The 24,724-nt window shown below is 37.6% G+C and overlaps 2 protein-coding genes across 23 annotated transcripts in view; one reads left to right on the top strand and one right to left on the bottom strand.

Annotated features, from left to right (window-relative positions):
* Piezo (piezo type mechanosensitive ion channel component) overlaps window positions 1–3,758 on the bottom strand; it is a 76,022-nt gene extending 72,264 nt beyond the window's left edge. For all 14 annotated transcript variants that reach the window (XM_069498945.1, XM_069498968.1, XM_069498951.1 and 11 more), the window contains exons 1-2: window positions 3,599–3,758; window positions 3,357–3,423 (exon numbers count right to left, since the gene is read on the bottom strand). In XM_069498945.1, coding sequence (XP_069355046.1) covers window positions 3,357–3,420 — 64 coding nt within the window. In that variant the 5' untranslated portion in view covers window positions 3,421–3,423; window positions 3,599–3,758. The remainder of the gene's footprint in view (window positions 1–3,356; window positions 3,424–3,598) is intronic.
* Window positions 3,759–4,369: 611 nt separating this feature from the next.
* On the top strand, window positions 4,370–24,702 carry mxt (Eukaryotic translation initiation factor mextil). 9 transcript variants are annotated; one of them, XM_069498794.1, is made up of 14 exons: window positions 4,370–4,621; window positions 4,820–4,944; window positions 5,361–5,514; window positions 6,462–6,624; window positions 7,539–7,734; window positions 9,821–9,892; window positions 10,721–10,781; window positions 11,661–11,799; window positions 13,137–13,274; window positions 13,663–13,861; window positions 16,595–16,660; window positions 18,590–18,705; window positions 20,430–20,458; window positions 22,923–24,702. In XM_069498794.1, the coding sequence occupies exons 1-14, from the start codon at window positions 4,614–4,616 to the stop codon at window positions 22,954–22,956; spliced, it is 1,500 nt and encodes a 499-aa protein (XP_069354895.1). In that variant the 5' UTR covers window positions 4,370–4,613; the 3' UTR covers window positions 22,957–24,702. The 9 variants fall into 9 exon arrangements, with proteins under 9 accessions (XP_069354895.1, XP_069354910.1, XP_034827900.1 ...); XM_069498809.1 differs by lacking the exon at window positions 16,595–16,660; XM_034972009.2 differs by lacking the exon at window positions 20,430–20,458 and having other exon boundaries at window positions 4,371–4,621.
* Window positions 24,703–24,724: the final 22 nt, after the last annotated feature.

Genomic DNA, 24,724 nt, shown 5'->3' with positions numbered 1-24,724 from the left:
AAAATGGGGCACCAGTTAACAAATGTATTGCTACGTGATGTCCGCGATAAACCAGTAGTCTATAGATGAAAATATTATGTTGGTTGATAGTTCTTCTCTCTAGGGTTAACCACACCACAAGATATTAGTGATAATAAAACGGGAGTGTAAATCAGTGCTCTCGCCTGAAGTAGGGGCAGGGTACACTATTTTATTGAAAACGTCACAATAAAACTTAGAGCTAGCCTAATCTAATTACAAATCTTGCCTACGTGGCGAAGAATACTGACTGAATTTCCGTTCTGAATAGTCAGGCTGATCCTTTGGCAAAAATAAGCCTGCCGTTCTATCTATAAATGAGGCTTCCTATAACCGGATAATCGTATCTGAGACACGTCTCAAGATAGACCACGATACTCGTTCTGACTTACCGAAATGGCTGATCCATTCCATAATTTCATTTCGGAACTATTTTGACTGTTAGTGAATTTATTACTGCTACTGTTCATTAAAGAATTTGGAACATTCAATAAATCAAGCCGGTTGCGTGTTTCGAAGGGCATGCAAATTTCTTTCTAATAAAAACAAAGGGCACCCCATAGCGATAATTAGTGGGTGGCCTTTCAGGTCGCAAGGTCTAAAGGTCTACTGTATTTGTTCTATTTGTTATTGTTTTAAGTTTACGAAATAGTTACGGCATAAAATTCCATGCAAAACTTTCAGTCTCAGCTTAGACTCTGATTCTGGGCTTGGGCAGAAAATTTATATTTTGTTACTTGGGTAGGTACAGATATACACAGTTGGGGCAATAGAATCTTAAATCTGCCAATAACAATGATTTCATTGTGATAATTGCGTCTGGTCTAGGTCTAAGGTAGGTATAAGGACTATATGGTCATGAAAATATGGATAGTAAAAGAATGTTCATGCACAACTTACTAAAACTGTGCGAAAACTTAGCCTGTAACAAACTTGATTGACAAGGAATGAAAAGAACTTAAGAAGTGATGTAACAAAGGTTTGATTAATATTACATTTGTCAACCCTGGGATCGAATACGAGGACGCACCCAGACCAGGGCGCGCCCAGAGGATACATTACTCCTTGGCCGCAATGCGACGATAAAACGATATCAAATCTTTGCGGCTGCGATTTCATTAATGTTGACACAAGTTTTTCGAACTGATTTTTTATTCCATTACGAGTTAGTCCTTAACTACGTGACTGCGTGCGTCCTAGTGGTAAGTGATGATGATGATGATGATACAGACTAAAATAGTAGCGAGCTAACTTGGAAGGGGTATGGCAGTTTTTAATAAACCCATAACCTTATCGGTTTCTAGACCTCATCGAACCGGAACGCTAAATTGCTTGGCGGCACGGCTTACTGGTAGGGTGGTAACTAGCCACGGCCGTAGCCTCCCACCAGGCCAGATAGGAGATTATTTAGAAATTATAAATTCCCAAACTGCACTACCGGGAATCAAACCGCGAACCACCTAGTTATAGGACCAGCGCTCAGCACTGCGCCAGGGAGGTCGTCAAACGTTAAAAATAACCTTTCCTTATTATAGTCGATGGTTTGCTACGATATCTGGGTTAATCGTGTCGTAAAAACGAATTCGATATACCTACATGAGCGAGACATTGACAAGTAATTTCGAGAAATTATTTGAATTGTCATAACTATCGTAGCTGTCATAGCTGAGAAGATCGTAGGAGAACCAAAGTAATCGACATGGCTCGACGGGTTACGAAGCTGAAGTGGCAATGTGCACACAGTTCTAAAAACCGATAGGGTCTATCGAAAGATCGAAAGATAGTCTAGTCCCAAGTTCCTCAAATAGCGACTCGGCAGATCTACTACTAGGTGTATAGACGCCATCAAATAAGTCGCAAGAAGCCACTGGATTCAGGCGGGGCAGCGCTGCAAGACCGTGGTGTGTAAGTCCCTCTACAAGAGACTTATGTCCAGCTGTGGACGTCTATTGGTTGACGATGAACTCGTCGTCAAAAGGAAGAAAAAGCTCGTCATGGGAGGAACTAGCATAATATCATTCATAACAAGAATAGCAAGCCTAGCATTGACCACAGCATGCAAACTATGTCACTGATAGTCCATTATTTTAAGGACTAGATCATTTTTTGAGGTCATTGTAGGGGTAGTAAGTACATCAAGAAATATTGGACCTACCCTCAATATAAATTTAAAAACTCGCAGCAATGAAAAACATTCACAAATATGCCGCTTCAGTGCTGCGGACCAATGCTCTGCCGGCCGGTTTCGGCACATTACATCACACACATGCTGCTTTGGGATTTGGGAACATTACACATTGCAGTGGAAAAGATATGCATAAAGACAGACATTATCAACTTGTACAATATTTTTTCAACAATGTTTATACAAACACAATTCAAGAGCAAGTACCTATACCAAAAACTACTTAGTGCTGTCAAATATTTAAAAGTGCACCATAGAATATTATCTGGAATTTACTTGAGTTGTTTTGCATTTAAAACTTTACAAACTATTGAGTCAACAGGTTAGTTATTAAGAATTTTATTGGTAAGAGTCAAGACAGATAGCCAGTATTTGGACTGCAACCCAACTGCAAAATTGCAGTTTGGGTGTGGTACTCGTTATAATGCAGTTAACACAACTGTCAACCAGCTGCAGACAGCGTGTAGTTCACACTGTGCCTATACTAGAACTGCAGGCAGACGGCACATGGACTGCACAATTGGTCAGCAGTAGCAAGGCAGTTATGTCAAAAGCAATATGTTGTATCCCAGAAAATCAAAGAGCTCATAGAAGAAAATCAGAAAAAATCATACAATCGAAATCCACACATACAATGTTGCAGGCATAAACTAAGTACTAAAGGATGAGTTTAGTTATGCTTTTAACAAAGTTACTTGGTTTAAAAGCAGCGAACTGCTAAAGGATTTAATTCATACGAAAGAATATTATAAATCTGAAAGTGTGTCTGTTTATCTGTCAGTCTGCTAGCTTTTCAAGGCCCACCCGTTTAGTTGATTTTTACAAAATTTGGTGCAGATAGCTTGCATCCCGGGGCAGGACATAGGCTCTCTGGTCTTGAAAAATTAAAGAATCCCCACAGGCTTTTTAAAAACTAATCTACATGGATCACATCATATTACTGACATGGACAAAGTTGCAGGTATCAACTACTTGGTACAGACATAGCTTTGGAGACAGACAGACTAATTTTTGTCCCGAAAAATTTAAGCTTCTATGGGAATTTAAAATTTAAATTTAATAAGTGCTCAAATGCAAAGAGATAAAAATCAAGTAAAGTAAAGACTTAAAACTATGTAACTTTATAAAGTAAGTATAAATGAGTATAACTTACCGAGGAGAAGTGATGCCGGCAAGACCAAGCGTACTAATAAAACCGATAAATAGTATTTATGCATTGTCTGAAAAAGAAAATATCCATTATTTTTTGCATTCTTACCAAAACTTATAGGGACTTTGATGAATTTAAAATTAATTTCTATCCATAGTTACATTCATAACTAATTTAGCTAATTAGGCATAAATTTGATAAATTCGGGAGTTTAAAACCTACATAATAATCTCATAGGTACGTACCACTTATAAATTAACAATCGACCACACACGCACTTAAACACTAAAGACACAGGCTGAAGCTAAAAGTTCCTCCACACTTTTTGCACATTTTCACATTGTGAAGATTCGTGGAAAATTCATATAAATAAACCCAAACCAAAACACGACCACTTCTTGAACGCCCAGAATGACATTATGACCACCGACCAGAAATAAAAGATTATGACCACAGACCAATATGACATTTGAACAAGATGACATTTTATCATTTTGACAGCTGCCAGCTTCAATGGCGTTCTTTTTTTTAATGAAGTTGATGTTTATGAGTTCTAACTTTTTCAAACTTATCTCTTGAAAATTAATATTGCCATATGAAAACATTTTATTGAGGTGGTTTCGTCTATTTTAAGGTTTTTAGCTTCAGGATTGTTGTTGACGATGTTTTCGCTTCACCCTTGACTGACTAGAGTGCGGGTTTTTAGGGTTCCGTATCCCCAGAGAAAAAGGAACACTTATAGAATCACTTGTCTGTCTATCTGTTGTATCTGAGCCTGAGCCAACTGATTGAACTCTTCGTGTTCGAGTCCGACTTGCACTTCACTGGTCTCTACTGGTCTTCATCGTCAAAAAAATATCGATATATTGAACCAATAATATCGATATATCGATATCTTTTCGACAAGTAGTAGGAATTAAGGCAACACCAACAGTCTGCTAAATTTATTTTTTTGCGAATTAATGGCGTAGCCAGGTGAGTTCCTTGTTTATTATTTCTTTTCATATAATTCATATTGTTCCATGGTTTTCTTTTGTTTTGTCTAGATGTTTATCATTGAGTAAAGTATTAGATCTTCTTCAAAGTCAAAATTTTTTCTTCTAAGCATTTTTATTACATGAAAAATATACTAATTTAACGAGGAATGAACACGTATCGAGTTTGTTCCGAATTTATTCGCTAGGATCATTGTCATCACTTTCACTTTTCATACAATTTGCTCTAATCAGTGGTTCTAGTGTGTATCAAAAAGCCGTCGCCATGGATGAGTGAGTTGCCTGTTTTACTAATCACTACCCCTCGTAGCATTGTTTCATCGTGAATACATTGACACTCCTTCAACGAATATCATCATCCTTCATGTCGTATCGTATCGTATCATTAATGTGTCCAATGAAGCCGTTAAGCGCTTGTACTGCAATAGTCGCCGCATTGTTGTGATACACTGTATGTTTTTGTTTGGACAGCACCATGTCGACCCTAACGAAAATGACCCGCACGGTTAAGAAACTCGAAGTACCCAGACCCTTGAAATCGACGACCAGTTCTGCACATAACCGCAATTCCATTTTAGATGTTAAAATAAATTCTGGTATGTATTTTATTAGAAAAATAAAACTGCTTTAATTCATTTAACATAGCCTCAATGTGTGTATTGAAGTATAACTGCATTGAATTAGGTAATTACTTACCTACATTTTTTGCAATAGTGCATAAACGTTTTGTTCTTGACTTAGCTTATGAAAGCAATACTTTGAGTAAGTAAACTACTTGGATAAAACAATTCATTGAACTTCTTTGTACTGCTGCTTGAAAAATGTTGAGTCACTGCATATTATTTAAATGCAATATTTAAGCATTGTACACATTCTGACTACTTATTATAATGAATACCTACTAATTTTTTAAAGAAATAACAAATATGAGGAGTCTAAGCTAAGTTTATTAACGTTGTTGCAAACAAATGCTTAAGCTAAGCCATTATATTATGTCATAATATTGTTCCAGTTGATGACTTATTAAATTTGACGGAGAATGTGGCGTATCAAATGTTGCAGGGGAATTTTGACCGTGCGCTTCAGAACAATATCTGCACTATGTATGCTAACCTTAAGCTTTATGGTGCCCAGCTCGAAGCACAATATAAGGACTGTCTTGACAGGTTTGTATAATCATTGACCATTTCATACATTTCCTAGGCATTGTATACAATTCCTAGGTACTATACAATTTCAAAATGAGCCTAAGAAATGTATAAAGTGTAACAGTATATAACAGTATAAAATGGAGCTAAACCGAGAATTATGACGATTATGACGTTCATGATGATAATAATCACCATAACCATGACCATCATGGCTATCAACATGATTTTCAGTTTATCTGTGTTTTATTTTTCATCACAATGATGATTATGACAATGATGATTATGACAATGATGATCATGATAATGATGATGGAGACATTTTTCATCTCAAATTTCATACATTTCTTATTGCTGTTTGGGAATTGAATAGAACAAGGCAAAGTATGGAACAAAAAATATTTAATACATTGCCTGAATGTTTTAGGTATTCTATGGAATGCCTAGGTATTCTATTAAATACCAGATATATACAGGTTGCCGGTACCCATTAATGATTGTGGCCATGGTTTTTAAATTTGAGAAGTACATTCAAAAGAATGGTAATGAAAAATTTTACAGATGTAATAAATTCTATCAGCATACACTGCTGAAATGGTCAAATAGTGTAATGTACCTGGAATGTGTTCTTCTTTCAAAATTCAAGTCACTTTTGCATAATATCCTTTGGGTAATATCCCCTATTTTCCCAATTTTTTCCTGACAAATTTTCCATGGCCATAAACAGAACAAAAAAAAACTAATTCACATATCCATCGTTTGTATCGTGACATTTGGTCTTGGACCAAAACCCCATAGAAACAATTTTTCCCAAAGGAATTATTCTGGAGATTTCAATTTTTTACCATAAAAACCTAATCCAGTATTATGAATATTTTAAAATAAAAGATAGCCCAATTGGTCCACCCGTCCATATTTATAATAGTTAAAGCTAAGTTTAATGGTTATTTTTAACTAAAATTTAGTATTTTCAGATTTTTTGTTGTTTTCCGTAACGGATCTCAGGATGAGCGGCTAGATAAGAAAACAAGACTTTATCTGCTTGAGTTAATTGAGTTGCGCGCTAAAAACTGGCAGACCAATGACCCCATGACTGAATACTACAAGCATCGCGGCACACATGCTGAGGTAATTGAACTGTTTTAGGCTGAGATCTATAGAGCACACTTTGACTTTGCTCAGACTTAAGATTGAGTTAAAGTGAGACAGATTTATTGTGAGAGATACAGCTCTGTCTCGTTTTAACTCTGTCTTAAGTCTAAGTAAAGTCAGAGTGCGCTCTATAGATCTCACCCGTGTGAAAACTCTGTGCCTTGGAGAGCACGTTCAACTGTCACTCCAGGTTATTTTCACTAACATCCCATAATTTGTAAAACCTAAAAGTCCAAATCTCTTAGGAGTTGTATGTGTAAGGATCTGGGAATCCACTGCTTTATCATCCCAAGAAAACTCTTGCCATAATGTGATTATCAGCAAACATGAGCAATGGTCTTCATTAATTCATTCATTTCAACTTTAAAGATGAAGAACCTTCAATAAAAAAATAAATGATCATAAAAATATCAATTCTTGAAATCAGTTAATAAACCGATCAAGTGCGAGTCAGACTCGCACATGACGGGTTCCATACCATTGTACAAGATATAACACTCCTAACCTTTTAATTTGCATGACGGCCGTTATAGCGGCACTAGAAATACACACTGAAAATTTTGACACTCTGCCTACTATAGTTCATGAGATACAGCCCACTGACAGATGGACGGACGGACAGACAGATGGATAGCGGAGGCTTAGTAATAGGATCTTGTTGGTACCAAAGTCAAAGTCAAATTATTCAGAATAGGTAACATGTTACCCATACTGATAGTCGAAATTGTTAATTTGTAAGATGATATAGTGGTGATAATTAAGTACTTAAAACTAAAGCTACGAGGGTTCCAAATGCGCCCAAGTCTGAGTTAGAGCCCACAAAAACTCAGCCAGTACTTTTTGTGTACGGAACTCTACAATAGAATCTAACACATGTGACGTGTCGGCAGCCGCTGCTGGTGCCGACGATGGAGGGCACGGGTCGCTCCGTGTCGCCGCCGCCGGGCCCCGCGCCCGAGCCGGCCGCGCTGCTGGCGCCGGGCGAGCTCATTAAGACGTCGGGCAAGTTCCCCAAGCCCACCAAGATCCCCGGCAAAAACTACTCCAAGGACGAGGTCGTCATCCGCAACGCTGACTCCGGGAAAGGTAACTATACAACTCTAAACTTGCTTTACCATGTTTTTCTACCTACGCTGGTATCTATAGAGTGTACCTAAGTTGATATCATAATTAACAATTATGAAAGTACTTTCGTCATTTTGACACATGAATTGAAAACGTTTTCGTCTAACAAGCAAAAGTTATTTTCAAGTATTTCAGGTTTAAACTGTCCGTTTATAAAATCCATTTGGTCTGTAGTTACGTTAAAATGGCACTGCTCGCCTGCATTGTTGCATGGCGTAAGGGTTTCGGGTTAAACGTAATCATTTAAATGATCTTATTAAATAAATCTGTGATAAAAAGGAAATTACGAATTTCACTGCACTGCACTGCGACGATTAAATATTTTGCGAAAGTATTGTCGTGAAACTACTTTCAAGGTATAATTGCGAAAAACTTCACGAAAGTACGAATATTATGCGAAATTAATAGGAAAGTATAACTGTAGCTCAGACTTTAGAGTTAAAATGTGATAAAGCTGTTTCATGTTAACTCTTAAGTGTTAAAGACAAAGTACACTCTATAGATCTCAGCACAGGAGTTTATTTGAACATTCTAGAAGAAACGAAATAAAGAACTTTAAACCTGTGAAGTGTGATTTATCATCTACTTTGTGGCACTGAGTGAAATGCTATAATGGCAGTCTCTCCCGCCGCGCATTCGCTTATCAGTCAACCGATTTTGATGAAGGATACTGAGATAGCTTGTAACTTTTTATTCTTAGAAACAGTAGGTTTTAGGATTTAGTTAAATAAAACCTAAATCGACATCAACAAGATGATATTATGATACGTTTTAGTTGCCTGTGTGGGATTAGTTTTGCATGTAAACAAAATGTGTGTTCCAAAAGATTGGTTAAATTTTGAGTTGAGAAGTAGAAATACAAACTGCATGATAATAATTACCTGTTTTATTTTTACTTGTATTATTATTTGTTATTGTTATTATAAATCTCGTCTGGGTCTCTTTTTCTTATTGCATGATTATGGTAAATGCATTAGGACATATAGACATCTGTTACCATAACTTAAATAATTGTTTATTTTTAAATTTTTATTTGCAAAAAACTATAATATGGGGTTGTGCAAATATTGTAGATTAAGAATAGTTAATAAGCATGTTTATTATTTTGTAAAGTGACTTATTATTTCAGTATTGCGATAGTCGCAGGCAGCCTATTTGGAATAGGTACATACATTTAACCTTTGAGGCTGAAGCCTGCAAGCGAATTAGACGAGACCAACTCTAACCTGTGATTTCACCTAGTTAGTATTAATAAAGATAAAGTTTGTTCCAAAATCAGCAACGATTTTTCTTCGAAATAAACATAGAAGTATTTTTTAATTCAAATCGTCAAGTGAACCTTCCATTACACTGATTCTAAACGCCCTTGCTACCGAAAGAACAAGGAAGGAATTCCGCGGTTGCTCTTTTCAAATATTCAATTACAATATCCATATTACGCAATTTCCCGTTGACGTTTTGCTTGTCCCGTTTAATTCCCTGATGTTAAGGGTCCTATGGCTGTGCCTCTAAGTTCATAGCCAGTTGACCTGAATAGACCACAACTCCTTGATTATTTACTAACAAGATTGGAAAAATTGAAGTAAGAGTTGGTCCCGTGTGAAGAGGCTGAGATCTATTGAGCTTACTTTGACTTTGCTCAGACTGTACTTCGGCGGAGATCTAAGCGAACTTTAACTTGCTCAGACTTAAAACAGAGTTGAAACGAGAGAGATTTATGTAGAGTACATGTATCTATCTCGTTTTATTTCTAAGTAAAATCTGAGCAAAGTCAAAGTACGCTATATAGATCTCAATCTGAGAGTTAAGACTAGACAGGTTACTCTGACGTAAACTTGTCTCATTTTACTTGTAATTTTATGTAAAGTCTAAGCAAAGAGTTCAGACAAGACAGATGGTTTTGACTTTTGACTATAAGTGTGTACACTGTACGCGTCAGTGCAAAGTAAAAGCGTTAAATACATAGAATATAGATGTCAGCCTTAGTGTATGAAGTGCGCTCAAGCGAAGGTCAGTCGGGGTCTGAAGTTGTGTTGTGGTGTTGCAGTGATGGGTATCAAGGGCAGGCGGGTGCACATGATCGAGGAGCTAAGCGACACGATCATATCGTTTCAGCGAGGTATGAGCGCACGGTGCTGGCGCCGCTTGCATGGTGTGCCGGACTCTCTTGTCTGAAGTCTCTCACGCTCCTATACAATACTTACACTGTACGCGTCACGAAAGTTGAAAAGTGGATGGTTAGTGCGCGCATTCGAGCTGCGTACAGGATGCCTTCTTTCTGGGTTCTACACTTAAATATTTCTGCACGAGGCATTAAGGGGTGCACGACCCTTAACCATACTGAATGTGGTATCCGATTTAATAATTTGATCAGTTTAGACTTTTGCACCCACTATTTAGCCTCGTCCTCAGTGGGTGCTTGGACCCCTGAACACCCACAGAGTCAGTACCCATGGCCATGGCCTCAATAACTGACTAAAATCCAACTGGTCGATGGTTCAAACGTCCTGTATCGCACTATTGCCGCATCTACTAAAAACACTCTTTGCTTAGTTAGAAGGAGAATAGGGAATATTAAGTCTAATTTAACATAGGTAGACACCACAAAGAAAAAAACGGTCCCCCTCTTCAAAATTACTGCCACTTACCAAATAGTTTCAACTTTCGTGCCGAAAATCGTATTAAACGAACTTAATCACCATTTCTCGCTACAATCATAAATATTGTTATAACAAAACAGTTTCATTTGATAAATTGATCGATATATTAACTAATATATACCATTATCGATATATTTACTATTTATAATTCTAATTGGTTGTGGTTTTTATAATAATACCTGCCTGCCTACTAAAAGCATTTAGCTATGAGCTTCCTATATAACGGGATACTAGCAAGAATATTAACTTACTGGTGATGTAAAGTGTCACAATGCTCATGGTTTCAGTGAGCCCCGGGGCAAAGGAGCGTCTCGTTCAGATCACTGGACCCAATGAAGAAAATGTCAAGTGAGTATATTCCCTTTCTCCTATACTTAAAGTGCACGCAAAACGAGTCCAATATGAATACGAGCCGTGTGACAAAAACAGTTCCCAGACTATTGTATTTAATCTTCAGTTTATGACCTGCACAAACCGCTATTTTGCAACCTAGACCTTATCATTGATTTTTATTCAGCATGATTGTCGTCAGTAGCAAATTTAACTCGCAATAAAAATACTTGACTGAGGCGGTTCGTAGACCAAGGTGTAGTTGAAGAAGGGAGACAGCAACATTCTTCTTCTTCTTTTCTTCTCTATGGCTTTTTGTACTGCGGTTTTGACAGCAACATTGAGTTAACGTTAACTTATAGTATGTCAACTGTCACTCTCTCGCAACCTACCCCCTTACGTGCCGGCTTAGTGAAACAGTATACTTATTAGCTTGACTATGCACTGCAAGCCTAGCATTAGTTTTACCGTGTGCACTTATGTCACATTTGTACACAGCGCTATCTCTTTTACTCTTGTGCGTTTTGCATTTTCCGTCTCACTCATCAGTCATCACCAATCACGAATTCTACGTGCCTTGAAATATGAGCGTTATATTATTATCTCTATGGTATAATGTCATCTCACAGCTCACTTCTCCGCCACCAAAAAGATTGAATCGAATTGTACCCATATACAAGGCTTTAAGGCAGTGTGGTATTGAGGGCCATTTTCGGTTGCCGCACCAACCCGTGCTTTGGTGATTCCTTTCGTCAAAGGTTGCCTGGAAGTGATCGCTTTAGCGATAAGGCCGCCTTTGCATGCTACAGCTATTAGATTAAGATCCTTCTGTTTTTATTATGTTTACTTGTGTTGTGTGCAATAAAGTATACGAAAATAAATAAATATTGTTTGTAGCCACGCCAAACATCTGATCGGGGACACGATCCGGCGCAACGCGTCGCCGGTGCGACTAGAGGGGTCTTCAGAGGGCAGGGCGCTGGGGACTTCGCGCGCTTCGCTCGACTCCAACGGCTCGGACGAACGTCCGCGAGAGGTTACCTACTTTACTTACTCCTGGATTAAAATATGACACTGTGGCTAAATCCTTTGTACACAATCTCTAAACTAAACTAAAATATCACGTCTAAATCTATTGCTATCCCTTTCATAATGTTGCTTGCGGAAAAGGAAAGCACTAGATTTAGACCTGTTAATTTAGTTTAGTTTAGAGATTGTGTACTAGAGAATCGGCCCCAATAATGTGGCTAATTCCTTTGTACACAATCTCTAAACTAAACTAAAATATCACGTCTAAATCTATTGCTATCCCTTTCATAATGTTGCTTGCGGAAAAGGAAAGCACTAGATTTAGACCTGTTAATTTAGTTTAGTTTAGAGATTGTGTACTAGAGAATCGGCCCCAATAATGTGGCTAATTCCTTTGTACACAATCTCTAAACTAAACTAAAATATCACGTCTAAATCTATTGCTATCCCTTTCATAATGTTGCTTGCGGAAAAGGAAAGCACTAGATTTAGACCTGTTAATTTAGTTTAGTTTAGAGATTGTGTACTAGAGAATCGGCCCCAATAATGTGGCTAATTCCTTTGTACACAATCTCTAAACTAAACTAAAATATCACGTCTAAATCTATTGCTATCCCTTTCATAATGTTGCTTGCGGAAAAGGAAAGCACTAGATTTAGACCTGTTAATTTAGTTTAGTTTAGAGATTGTGTACTAGAGAATCGGCCCCACTGACTTCAATTCTTATGTCTTTTTCCAAACTTGGAGTATCTGTGTTTTTTCTTTTGGATATCAGTATTATAAATTCGAAAGTGTTTGTTTGTTGGTTTATTGCTTTGTTGGTTTGCCCTTTAATCACGTCGCTACGGGTCGACGTGATTTTTTGTATGGGTATAGTTTAAGGCCTGGAGAGTGACATAGGCTACTTTTTATCCCGGAAAATCAAGGAGTTCCCACGGATTTTTAATCCACGCGTACGAAGTCGTGGGCACCAGGTAGTTGGTAATATAACATAGTATATTAAATAGTTAATTTAATTTTATTGTATAGCAATTACTAATTACTAATTAGTAAGTAGTTAATATTGTAATATTAGTGTATGGTATAACTATGGGTTATACCATACACTAATATGTTAATTCAATTATAATATGGGTACCTTCAAGTCAAGAGTGAATAGGCATCTTCTGGCCAAGCGCGCTCCATCTTTCACTGCATCATCACCAGGTCTGATTGCAGCCAAGCGCTAGTCTATAAATTAAAAAAAAGCAAATGAACCGTATGTGGTTTCAGCTGTAGTCAACAATTTCATGTAAAAAAAAAGTATGTAAGGACTAACATATTATAACATCTGTTCCATTACAGAAGTCACCCCACAACAATTCCAGAGCTTTACTTCACAGTTTCTCGACGAACGACGCTGCACTGGGAGAGTATAAATACACTGTCACTTTTGGAGAACATTCCATCAAGATCACCGGCCTTAATTTGCAACTTGTTCAGGTATTAACGTTAAAGACTTCCACTCGAGGGTGTCGCCAGCTGGTGGGACAGGGGGAGCAAAACAATATACTTAAGTACGGGGGAGACTGCCCCTCATGCTAATGCACCCCTTGTCTTAAACATATTCAGTAGCACACCATCCTTACGGTGAGCTTGACCAAAAAACATTGAACATGGAGAATGTTTGACAGGTCATGTAATGTGTGTCAATGTTAAACAAGTTACACTTTTTATCAAATGACATGACAAACGCTGACATTAACAGAAAACAGAGTTTTGAACATGGTTTTTATGTAAATGTTTCATCAATGCAAATTCACGGCTTCACTTCATAAAACTTGAAACTCGAAGTAGTAGTTTTTCAGGAATTATTTGTTTTCTTTTTCAGGAGGCTAAACTAGTGCTGGATGCGTATTTCGACAACACCGGTGTTATGGAGTCCCTTTCAGTGGGAGCTGGCGGCTTCTTTAATGTGGGGCACCCCCCTGCCTCGGCCTTGCTTATGGGCGATGACGCAGCGCTCAACGGCGCTGACGACGAGGTGTTTGTGACCAACGCGCCCACCAGCCTCAACGACGACCAACAAGGTAATGCTAGACAAGTATTATAGTTTTAGGGCGTTGGTTGGCGCCAGACAATTAGTATTATAATGTAAGCGCATTGGAAATTATGTGAATACTTGAATAGTCTCGGGAAATTACACTACGTTGGTACGATGATGAAATGTTTGTGACAATGGTGCCATATGGCCTTGATGACCTATAAGGTAATGTTAGCCAAATATTGGGGGTGCTTGCTGGCACATTGAATATTGGGATTGGGAAGTTCTGTGACCAACACATCCAACTTTCCAACGACGTCAAAGAAGAACTAGCGAACGCCGGACAAGTATTATAGAATTAGCCTGTTGAATATCATCAGAATAAATTCAAGAAACTCTCAGACCTGGGCGCGTTAGGAACCCTCGTAGCTTTAGTTTAATTATCACCACTATATCGTCTTACATATTAAAATTTTGACCATCAGTAAGCGTAAAATTTTACCTATTCTAAATAAATAATTTGAGTTTTTTTTGAGTTTGAAATATACATATTTGTGTGACAGAGTTTGAATATGATGAGAATAGGCTAGGAAAATTATATTCTCATTGTTGCAATTGCTAAGTAATGCTCGAAAATTAGTATTTAGTGTTAGCATGCTGGGTATGATGTCCTCTGCCCTAGCAACTTTAGTATAAACAGTACATCAAAATTGGGTATTTGACTACATCCAAAATAAATTATTTCTCAGTGATTATTAGATGGAGGGTCTTCCAAAACACGTAAAATCCACGTCCTTTGTTGGTTTTAAGTGTAAAAACCATTTTAAATTATCGATTAAACTAAAAAAGCACGTCAAATAATTGTGACGTCACACACCGGTATTTCATAGAATCTCGCATACTAAGCGCGCGTTTTGACGATTGATAAAAAGTTTCTGATTTGACTAGTTGTCAAATACCGTATTCCGCCATGCGTAAGATTGTCAAAGGAAATCAAAACTGGTAATGATGGACTAAAGTTACGATAATAATAATTAATCAATTATTACTGTTACAATTATTTTGATGGATAAATTTTCGCAGATCTTTCATTGTGGCTAATTCTTTAGTACGCGATCTGTAAACTTGAATGACGAGTTAAAAATGTATTGCTATCCCTTTCATAAAGCTCCCTGCGAAAAAGGATAGCACTAGAATTAGAGCTGTCAAGTTAGTTTAGAGATGATGTACAACAGAATAAGCCACATTGAAACGTTGGCGATCACATCTTCTCTATTCGGATCATACTTTATAGTTATTATAGTGGAAATCTAAGTATATTAGATACGGCTTATTCTGCATAAAGCTGCCTAAAAATGTTTTCATAGACAGTTAACTTGCATGGTAGGTTTGATAAACACAAGTGACCTTCAACCATCTGATAGATACAAGCTATATATAGCTATAAACTAACATGATATTTAAATTGAGTTTTTAAAGCGAACAATTTAAAGCTTTACTGAAAGGCATGAAATACATGATTTTAAACTAAAAATGCGTGTGCAAAAATTGGTGCGAAATATATGAACGATATTCAATGTGAAATGAGCTGATGAAGATTTTTTTATAACTCAGAAGTACTCATTTGACATAGAATGCCTTATAAAATGCTGACTTAGGCCTGTAGGAAATATTTAGTTTTTGATTTTTATTTATTTCAATATGAAATAGGTTTGTTTTCATGTTACGATTAATTTTGTGCTCATTATTTCATTATTTTGAGTTTGAATATGCATAATGTCATTTTTATTTATTTATCTGTGTATTTATAATGTATCAATTGACCATTCCGAACCACGGTCGCCTGTCTTCCAAATTAATACCATTTTTGTTGGCCATTTTATAAATTCTCATCATCTGCCTGAGTGTTAGTTAACTTATCACGAGGCCCGAGGACTGCAGAAGGAACTATCATGAATATGCAACTTACACATCATAATTTTTTTCAAAATGTTACTCTTTAACAAAATAACAATGATATTTTTAGCGTTTTATTTATGATACTTAGATTTATGAATGTCAAAATAAAATCACACGCGGTTCTATACACCTAAGCATTCGGTTTTTCTGTTAAGAAAATCTCAGTACTAGCCCGGGATTTGGAAGTTGGCTGTTTTTCACCCTCTTGTCTCCGAGAACACGTAAAGACGTCGGCCCTGCGCCCGATTCTCACTGGTCGTGGCGAATTTACATCCCATCGGGCTATGACAGTGAGGAAATAGAGAGTGCACCTGTATTTGAGCATAAAATGCGCTATAATCTCCGTGGTAATAGCCGCCGTGACTGAAAATTGGTCGGTAGAAGTGCGGGCTCTACTGTGCAGCGCACGCGGGCGCAGTCTTAGACCTACGAACAGTATGTGTCGCTCGTGGCGCTCTCAAAGATCCTGCACCTGTGTTATGAACGACGCTGGATGACAAAAAATTGAAAATTATATTGGCGTTGTGTCGCATCGCTACCAAAGAAGCATGCCAGCATTAGGTGAAAATGTAACTGTATATTCCATTTTGATCGCGCGCCTTCTTAGTGGGCGTCAGGGAATTGATTTATCCCGGGCGCTATATGAGCTAAAGCCGACCCTGGTCGGGAGTAAATCTTTATTAGGATCAAAATGAGTGTAAGTTGCGCGTATAGCGTATACGGTAAGCGTAGAATATACGGAGTGATAGTTTGTTGCGCATCCTCGTGAGTGGTGGGCCGTGGTCGGAGTCGGTGGTGGTTAGCGGTGCGTTGTGTGCAGCGGAAGGCGACGCCGCGCCGCGCCGCCCGCGCTTCTCGCGCGCCACCTCCACCGACAAGAACGCAGGTGAGCTGACCCCGCCTTTGACCTTTAACACCTACCACCCCCTACAGGCTGACTGCTACTGAGGTGCGCCGAATCGAACTGAAACGCGCGCGTCGCTGGTCGGTGCAGTTAGTAAATATACACACCTTCAGGCCCAGAATGTTGGATTACTAAATAGTTATCGTTAAATGTTGAATCCCAAAATGTTGGCCTGAACATTTTGGAATTTCAAATTATTATTATTATTTTTAATAGACTAAGCAGCTTTCGCTGCGTCTATATCAGAAATGCTTCGAGTTCAATATTCAACATTATAAGAATTCAACATTTTAGGAATTCAACATACTGGGCCTGAAGGAATATACCCGTATTGAGGTCCGATTCGACTCTGCTTTAGCTTTATTGCACCCTATTATTCACTTACCGATACTGGCAAGTAACTTGAGCCAATGCTCATAGTCGATTTTTAGATCTCTTTAGTGGACCCAAGGAGACGCGAGCACGCAATTAGTTTTCTGTTCGCCAGCTCCTTATTTCATCTACATCATCTTCAATTTCATGCATATTTTTATGGCTTTATACGACATAAATATATATTATGTATTAAAACCCCGAAGAACCCCGAGAAGTCCGTTAATTATCAGTTTAACAACAGGTTTTCTGATCAAAAGAAAGAATAGTAATCAGTACAGTACTTTTTCGAAATTCCTGATTTATAATGTATGCCTCAGAAAACAATGTACATCGACCTTTAGAATGAGATTTCGGCTTTGTTGAGCGTTGTAGCTGTCACTCCTACCTATGTGACGTTTTGTCGGTCTCAACGGCAGAGACGATGCTTTTCGAAACCACTGTCTCTTTCTAAAGGATGTACATTATTTTCTGCCGCGTACTGTAAGTTCTTGCTTTACTAATTATTTATTTATTACTGTAGATAAAACCGCACGTGAATTTTATTTTTATATCTATAACGATATCTAATAATATCTAATATTTAATATGCTACCATATGGCATGATTTTATAATAAAAGTATGTACTAATATGATTTTACAATTTTTGTAATATTAATCTAGAACATTTCAAATAACTTTTTAATATATTTTTTAGCTTCATGGTGATGGGTCCCAAAGATATCTTTTCTATTTGAAGCCCCTGTCATCTATAAATACCTAATAAAAAAAGTTAGGTATAATGCACGAAAGAATTTTCAGGTGCTGATAAATAGACTACGGGTAGAGTTGTGCACTGCGGGTATATATTTGGCAGTTATGTATTAGTTTAAGTAAGCTTTTAGTATTGTATAATAATAGGTAGGTATTTCATTTAATTATATAAAACGGAACACGTTCGTGAACTTATTGACCTTAACGCCAGAAACACATTTACAACACCTCATCTTATACAGCAACGTTATGCGTGTTCACTCCTAGTATTTTGTACCTCCACTCGATAACACGTCATATTTTCCCACCCCGCTTCACATCGTTCGGTGGGGTCGCTTGTTGACATTGCGTTTCTGGCCTGATATAGTTTGTGGAGATACGTGTCTACGTCAACTCGTGGTGGCGCGCTCGCAAAATATCAAACGTAAGAATATAAAGTGATCTAGTAAAAGAAAGACACGTAGCACGTCAGCCACTGCGCGTTCGACGTGAACACGCATTATCCGACAAACTGACTTTTGAAGATTCAAACCTGAATAATTCAAAAGAGCTTGTGGGAGATACATGATACAGTACGTATCGTTTTGGCTGCTGAGAAGGCTGCTAGAGCCGACCCGCGTATACGGGAGTAACGCTCACACTTGTTACGTTTTTCACCCCTTTTAGCACGGCTGGTATCCAAAATATATATTATCATCAGTGCGACCCGACTAACTTCTCAGCCGCCAATAAGCTTGAATCCTGATACCTGTTTGAATAGTATGTAATAGAGGTGTCGTGTGTAGGTGCCGGGATGCGGCAGATGTACTCGTACGAGACGCTGGTGCAGTTCGCGGACTCTCCGCTGAGCAAGACGCCGCCCACAGGCTACGACGCCTTTCCGCCCGAGCTGACGCGCAAGGTAACGCTGGCCGTGCCGCCCCGCGCCTTCGCGCCGCGCCACCTGGCGCCCCTGCGCGCGCCTTATCTCGCGCACTCTTACCCCCCGCGCTCCTACCCCGTGCACCCGCCGCACCGCCCTAACTACCTCGCCGCACTGATCTGCCGCAGCTTCTACTAGCCCCCTCACACCACCCTACCTTCCCTCCTCTTACCCTAATAGGACGTTTGTGTAATCACTCGTATTCCGTTCGAAATAGCCTTCATAATAAATGTATGGTTGTTTTTGCACTCCTTTATTTTCATTGGAGAAATTGATGTCCGTAAAAACACGAATATAAATCGAATACGAGTAAGTTCACAAATAACTATAGTGGGACTGGTGCGCGACGTCTTCCTTTCACGGCCCCAAACACTGTCGTATTATATTTTCTAGATGTGACTTAGCATCGCATGGCATTCAATTTGATATAAAATTATAATTAAATACATGCTAAGTCACATCTAAAAAATATGATCACAGTATGTAAAGTACTGCACGAATTGCCGTCCCAATCCACCCCGTCTTATGCTAAAATATACAGGACGATCTGTGAACACTAAATTGTTGTTGATTTTTGGGCTGTTTTTCGTTCAATTTGAACTGACGTTGTTATCATCCAGTTCGACGTTCGTTCGTCCAGTTTGTATGTGTTGATATCTTGAACGATATCTCTCGGTTACTGCTAAAACTAAAAAGATTACAAATCGTTCTGTGTGTAAACCTCTAAATCCGTACCAGATATGAAGAAATCCCCAACACAACCCAGCACTCTCCCTATTCTCGATCATCCCAACTGCATCTTTAGCAGCAAAAGTTGAACTTTTGCTAGTTTGATATGCTTCCATGTGCTTTTGTTATAAGCATTTTGAGGCCGCTGATCTATTGGTGAACTGTATTGGTTGCGCCTTTTGACGACTCAATTTGCTTAATTTTTAAGCAGTCGCAAAATTTTCACCGACTAATGCTTACCAATAAATTAGAGGTTATAACATAATAGGTATTGTTTGAATGCAATCGACGCGGCCTTTGTGATTATTCTTTAAAGTTAAGCATTTTAAATACTTAATTATTGGAACGTTTTCAGACTCTTTACTGCAGTCGCGATTAACGTCCTGTTTTCGAGTCGATCGCATACGAATCAATCTCGCCGCACTCGTTTCATAGCTATTTAACTGCACGATTGTATTTAACTTCATTTCGTAATTTACAGTTGGGGATAGGGCTAGTAGATACTGAAAAGGTTTTAGGTCAATCAAATCCTAAATTCAAATATGAATTGAACTGAATATTTCTGATAAATTTAAAAAACAAAATGTCTAGAGACCAGTTACTTTAACGAAGTCAATAACTTAAGTATTATTAGATTTTTAAAGCTAAGCTAAAATTATATTGTAAGTGAAGTTTAGAATGATTAAATAAATGATCTCATAGCGTAAGTTGTACGGTAATAATAAGACTGACGCCAGTGACTGAAGTCGACGAGTTGACTTACCAGTGAAATTATGTGCCAAAGTTGATTACCATTGCTACTAAATTGTATTTATGACTGATATATTGAATCTCACAAGACTCAGTTTAAAGTAGGATTCAATTTGTGAAAGATATTTACGTCTAGTATTATATTATAGTTATTCTCTGTTGGTTGTTGATTTTTACGAAAGGTATTTTGAAATGTTTATTAATGTTCATGCTGCTTTCGACAGAATGGATATTCGAGAGGGGTTCAGTACAGGTAGGCGACATGGGTGTTCGCCCGAAGTTATTTGGATTTCGGATACATCGAAATGTTTACATTTTACTCTTATGTTTTGTATCGTTGCTGTTCGCTTGAAATTATCAGTGTTCCTTCTCATTGTGATTATCTGATTTTCAAAAATAAAACTTTAATAAAATGTAACATGTTTTTGCTTGCACTGCTGCTTTCACCCTAACCATAATAATAGCTCCAATTATTATTACTAAATACTAACAGAAATCACTCCAAACGCTTTATATAACAATATTATATTGGTAGATACATTTTCCCCAGAAAGTGTACAAAGGTACTGCATTACTTAAAATTGCTACATTACATAGTGTATAAAGAACATCGATGATAAAGTAATAGCCGATTAAGGCCAGCCGCATATTTTATCAGAAATTGTCTGTCGCGCGTATTCTGCGAACATCAGAAGAGACGTTCGATCCGGCAAATGCCTGCCGGCATACATCATGAGATTTTCTGACAGACAATTACTGATAAATGCGGCTGGCCTTAGTCTTATGTGAATAAGGTTGAACAATACGTTCATGAGCAATGTACCGTGTATATTCTCAATTCTCCAGATTCGCAAGTCACCAGATTTTGTGCATTCAAACAGAAAATGCGTGTCACTATAGGTGAAAACAAATTATTCTCAGATTACAAGTCGCGACTAACTGTGCAAACTATCGGACGAACATAACTGTGCAAACTATCGGACGAACTTTGAGCGCTTGGACGTCCGGCAGATATCTCACAAGCCGCGTCCCAAATTACTTTGCGGCTATCAGTCGCGACTGTCTGTTAGCCGCGACTTACGGACGCATCCCAAAGTTTGTCTCATGTTTTAGGGCGCAAACAAACTATGAGACGCGACCGTTATCTCTCAGACGTCCGACCGCTGAAGATTACGGCCATGACTATCGTCCGATATAGTTTGCACAGATAAGTCGCGACTGTCACCGATAATAATAATTATTTGTTTCCATTTTATGACTTAAATTTTTTGTCATTAATTCATTTATTATCTCTATTGTTGCTTATAAATACAGTTTTTTAATTTAATTTGCTTTTGCTTTATTTGTATTTTATTGTACTTCTGGTGAGTTGAGAATCTGGTAAACCGCTCATGAGCGAATTTCCGGTATTCAGGGATGGGTTAAAATCTTAAGATTTGAACTCTCGTAATTATCATTAAAAAAGGCAGCAACATTTTATGGGTTGTCTGAAAAGCTATCAACACTTTTTATTAAACGTTTTCAAGAAAAGTTTAAATAGCTTAGATAATATTATTATCTAAGCTATTTGAACTTTTCAGACAACCCTTATAATTTTACTGCCTATTTCAATGATATATACGAGAGTTCAAATAAACAAGAACTAAATAAACATGTTGACAAAATATATGTAAATATCAATATGTGTATATCATATATCCCAAAATGAACAATGCATATATTGCTATATAAATAGATGCACGCACTACCAAGCACTAGCTTTTACTTAAAAGGAGTCTCTTTCGAGCGCGCCTCATACGAACGAAGTTTGACGGTGGTACGCACTCATCCGATCTGAGTCCGTGAAAATACGTTCCGAAGTTGTCAAAAAACTGTTTGTATGGTAGCTTATGACATATGACGTAGATATTTTTTATATCCGTATTTTCACGGAATCGGATCGGATAAGTGCGTGATCGCTCTCATTCTTATTTGACTATTACTGACTACTAATAACACCAAATGAAATATAGACACGCTTTAGAAACTTATCTGTCAGTGTTTTGTCAGATTTCATTATCATAAGAAAAAGTGTGAAAAGAGCTATGGTCGGGGTTTCTCTATGTGATCAAATCAAATCGGAAATGGTGAGATCCGTAGAAGAACTAGAGTAACCGACATCGCCCAACGGGTTGCTATGCTAAAGTGGAAATAGCACCAGACATTAGTTTCTAGAGCATGTCTACAATTTTTTTCTAATAGAAGTGCATATCTGATAATATTCAAATAAGAATCAAACTACGTCTGTATGGGACCTTCGAGAGACACTCTTCTGAAATGCAACGCATAGTAGGTACGCGACAGGTCGAGATGGCATTAAGGGTATGAGGCGAGGGGGGCGCCCCGCACACCCGCGCGCAATAAAGGTATGAGGCGGGGGGACGCATCGCTATCCCGCACTGGGTTAGTGTGTGAGCTGTGTGGGTGTGCGGGGCGTCCCCACCCCGATTGGCATCTCGACCAGTCACGTACTATAGTATTGGGAGACTTCAAATTATTTCTTGCCCTTAATCATAATTGATTACTCTTGATTTTTTTGTGCCCGTAATCAATTACGATTAAAGGCAAGACGCACTGAGATAATTATGAAGAATCAACAGTCAAGTTGTGGGCGATAAGTGAAGTAAATAAATCGAGAGCGATGAAGAGTGCTAACGAAGGGAAATTGGTGTCGACAGAGTTGCCTGGAGTTCGACAGCGTCAGCTACCTAAAGCGTGTGCGCGCGGCCGGCGGCGTCACCATCGCGCAAGACGTGCCCGACTCGCCCGAGCCCGAGTGACTCGACCGCGCGCGATCGCCCCCGCACCGCCTTCCCTACTGTCGCACTTATCAGCACGTTGCACTTAGATATATGTACATCAGAAAACGGGCGAGCGGTTGACATATCTCATTGGTTAAATTTATATCTCATTGATACGCTACTGTTAAACTTTATGATACAGCTAATCTTCACATTTGCAATGTGCTTCGAACGAACGAGAGATTGTAGTTATTTTTTATCGAGAGCCATTAAATATTATCGTTTAGAGCCGTCCGTGTCCTATTGACGTTTCCATTTGCTTGTATGTAATGCGACTAATTTTAGCGAACTCATTACCTACTAAAAGTATTAGCTCACCAAAATATATTATTTATTTATTTAGTGTCGGTATGATTTGTACCGCATTTTTTACTAGTAACTTGAAACTTCACATGTGGATCTGGTTTTAATGAAAATTGTGATAGGAAATATTTTCTAATATAAATTTCAATTGACACTTTTTTTTTATAAAGGTGTAAAAGTACAGTTTACTATGTTTCAATGATCTCTTAGTTAACAGATGCTTAAATAATATTGCGTTGCTTTAATGCGATTTAATATCCACTTCTGAAACAAATGAAATAGAAAAGCGCAATTTTCTGAAGATCCATTGAGTGTCTCGAATTAGTTTTCTTCTATTGTATATAATGACTCAAAGGAACGGTTAGTTTCCGATGTCAAAGAGTGATTCCATTTATTTTAAGAAGAATGCATGCATTTCTTTGTGTGTTTGTATATTCATATTCAGACTTGTATCTAGTGTCTAGTCCTGTGGGTAGGTCGATTCTCACTACGTCGTAAGCTTTTGTTTTCGAGAAAGCCTGCCAATCTTTAGTTTTAATTATTAAAAAATATAATTAAAAACTATTAACAGACGTATTATTTTAATTGTTATTATTATTAGAGTATATTAAAATTGCTGTGCAACTAAACCAAATAAATACTATAGGTAATTGTTATGCAAAAACAATTTTATGTTTGAACGTTAATTGTCGGGCTTTCTCTTATTTAGTGTTTATATATACTTTAAAGTGACTCATAAATAAAATTTTGAACTTCAACCTTAAAGCTCATTTCACACTACGACATATAAATTATATTATTATAGTCCGGTTCCCATGTAGGGTTCTAGGGTTAATTATATCCCGTAGTATGAAATAAGCTTAACAGTTTAAACTAATGCGAAGGTGTTTTATTTATGAGACCGCTAAAGAGTCTTTTACAGAAAATATTCATATTAGGTATTTTAAGACTGTTAAAACCTGTGGTAGCCTTATATCATTCAATGTTGTATGTTAATACTTGATTTTCAGTTTATTTTATATTTTATATGTATATAATTTTTTTTTAAATATGCAAATATTTTCGTAAACTTTGCAAAACAAACTTATATTTACACTGCAAAGTATTTAAATTCAGATCAAATTAATCTATGTCGTCATTGGGTCACATTATAAATTATTATTATGTACTCTATATTTGAAGTAGGTATATTGGATATTAGGCAGGCATCTGGTGCTCTTGGCAAAGTATTATAATCTTTATATTAGTTGTTTACACCTACTTTTGTTTCACGTCCAACTAAAGGCAAGGCTGTATTGTGAAAATTTATGATATATACTAAATTTTTTAATAAACATTGTGTTTTTTTACTTCCCTTAAGATTTTAGTTATTAATT

The sequence above is a fragment of the Maniola hyperantus genome, chromosome 1 (assembly GCF_902806685.2).
Source record: "Maniola hyperantus chromosome 1, iAphHyp1.2, whole genome shotgun sequence".
Lineage (NCBI taxonomy): Eukaryota > Metazoa > Arthropoda > Insecta > Lepidoptera > Nymphalidae > Maniola > Maniola hyperantus.
This window is presented reverse-complemented; position numbering and strand designations above follow the sequence as displayed.

Excerpts from the sequence above, each read along its gene's own strand:
- mxt (XM_034972009.2), top strand. Across the intron at positions 5,515-6,461 it reads TATAAGGACTGTCTTGACAG|TATTTTCAGATTTTTTGTTG; the intron begins GTTTGTATAATC and ends ACTAAAATTTAG. Across the intron at positions 13,862-16,594 it reads CCTCAACGACGACCAACAAG|CGGAAGGCGACGCCGCGCCG; the intron begins GTAATGCTAGAC and ends CGTTGTGTGCAG.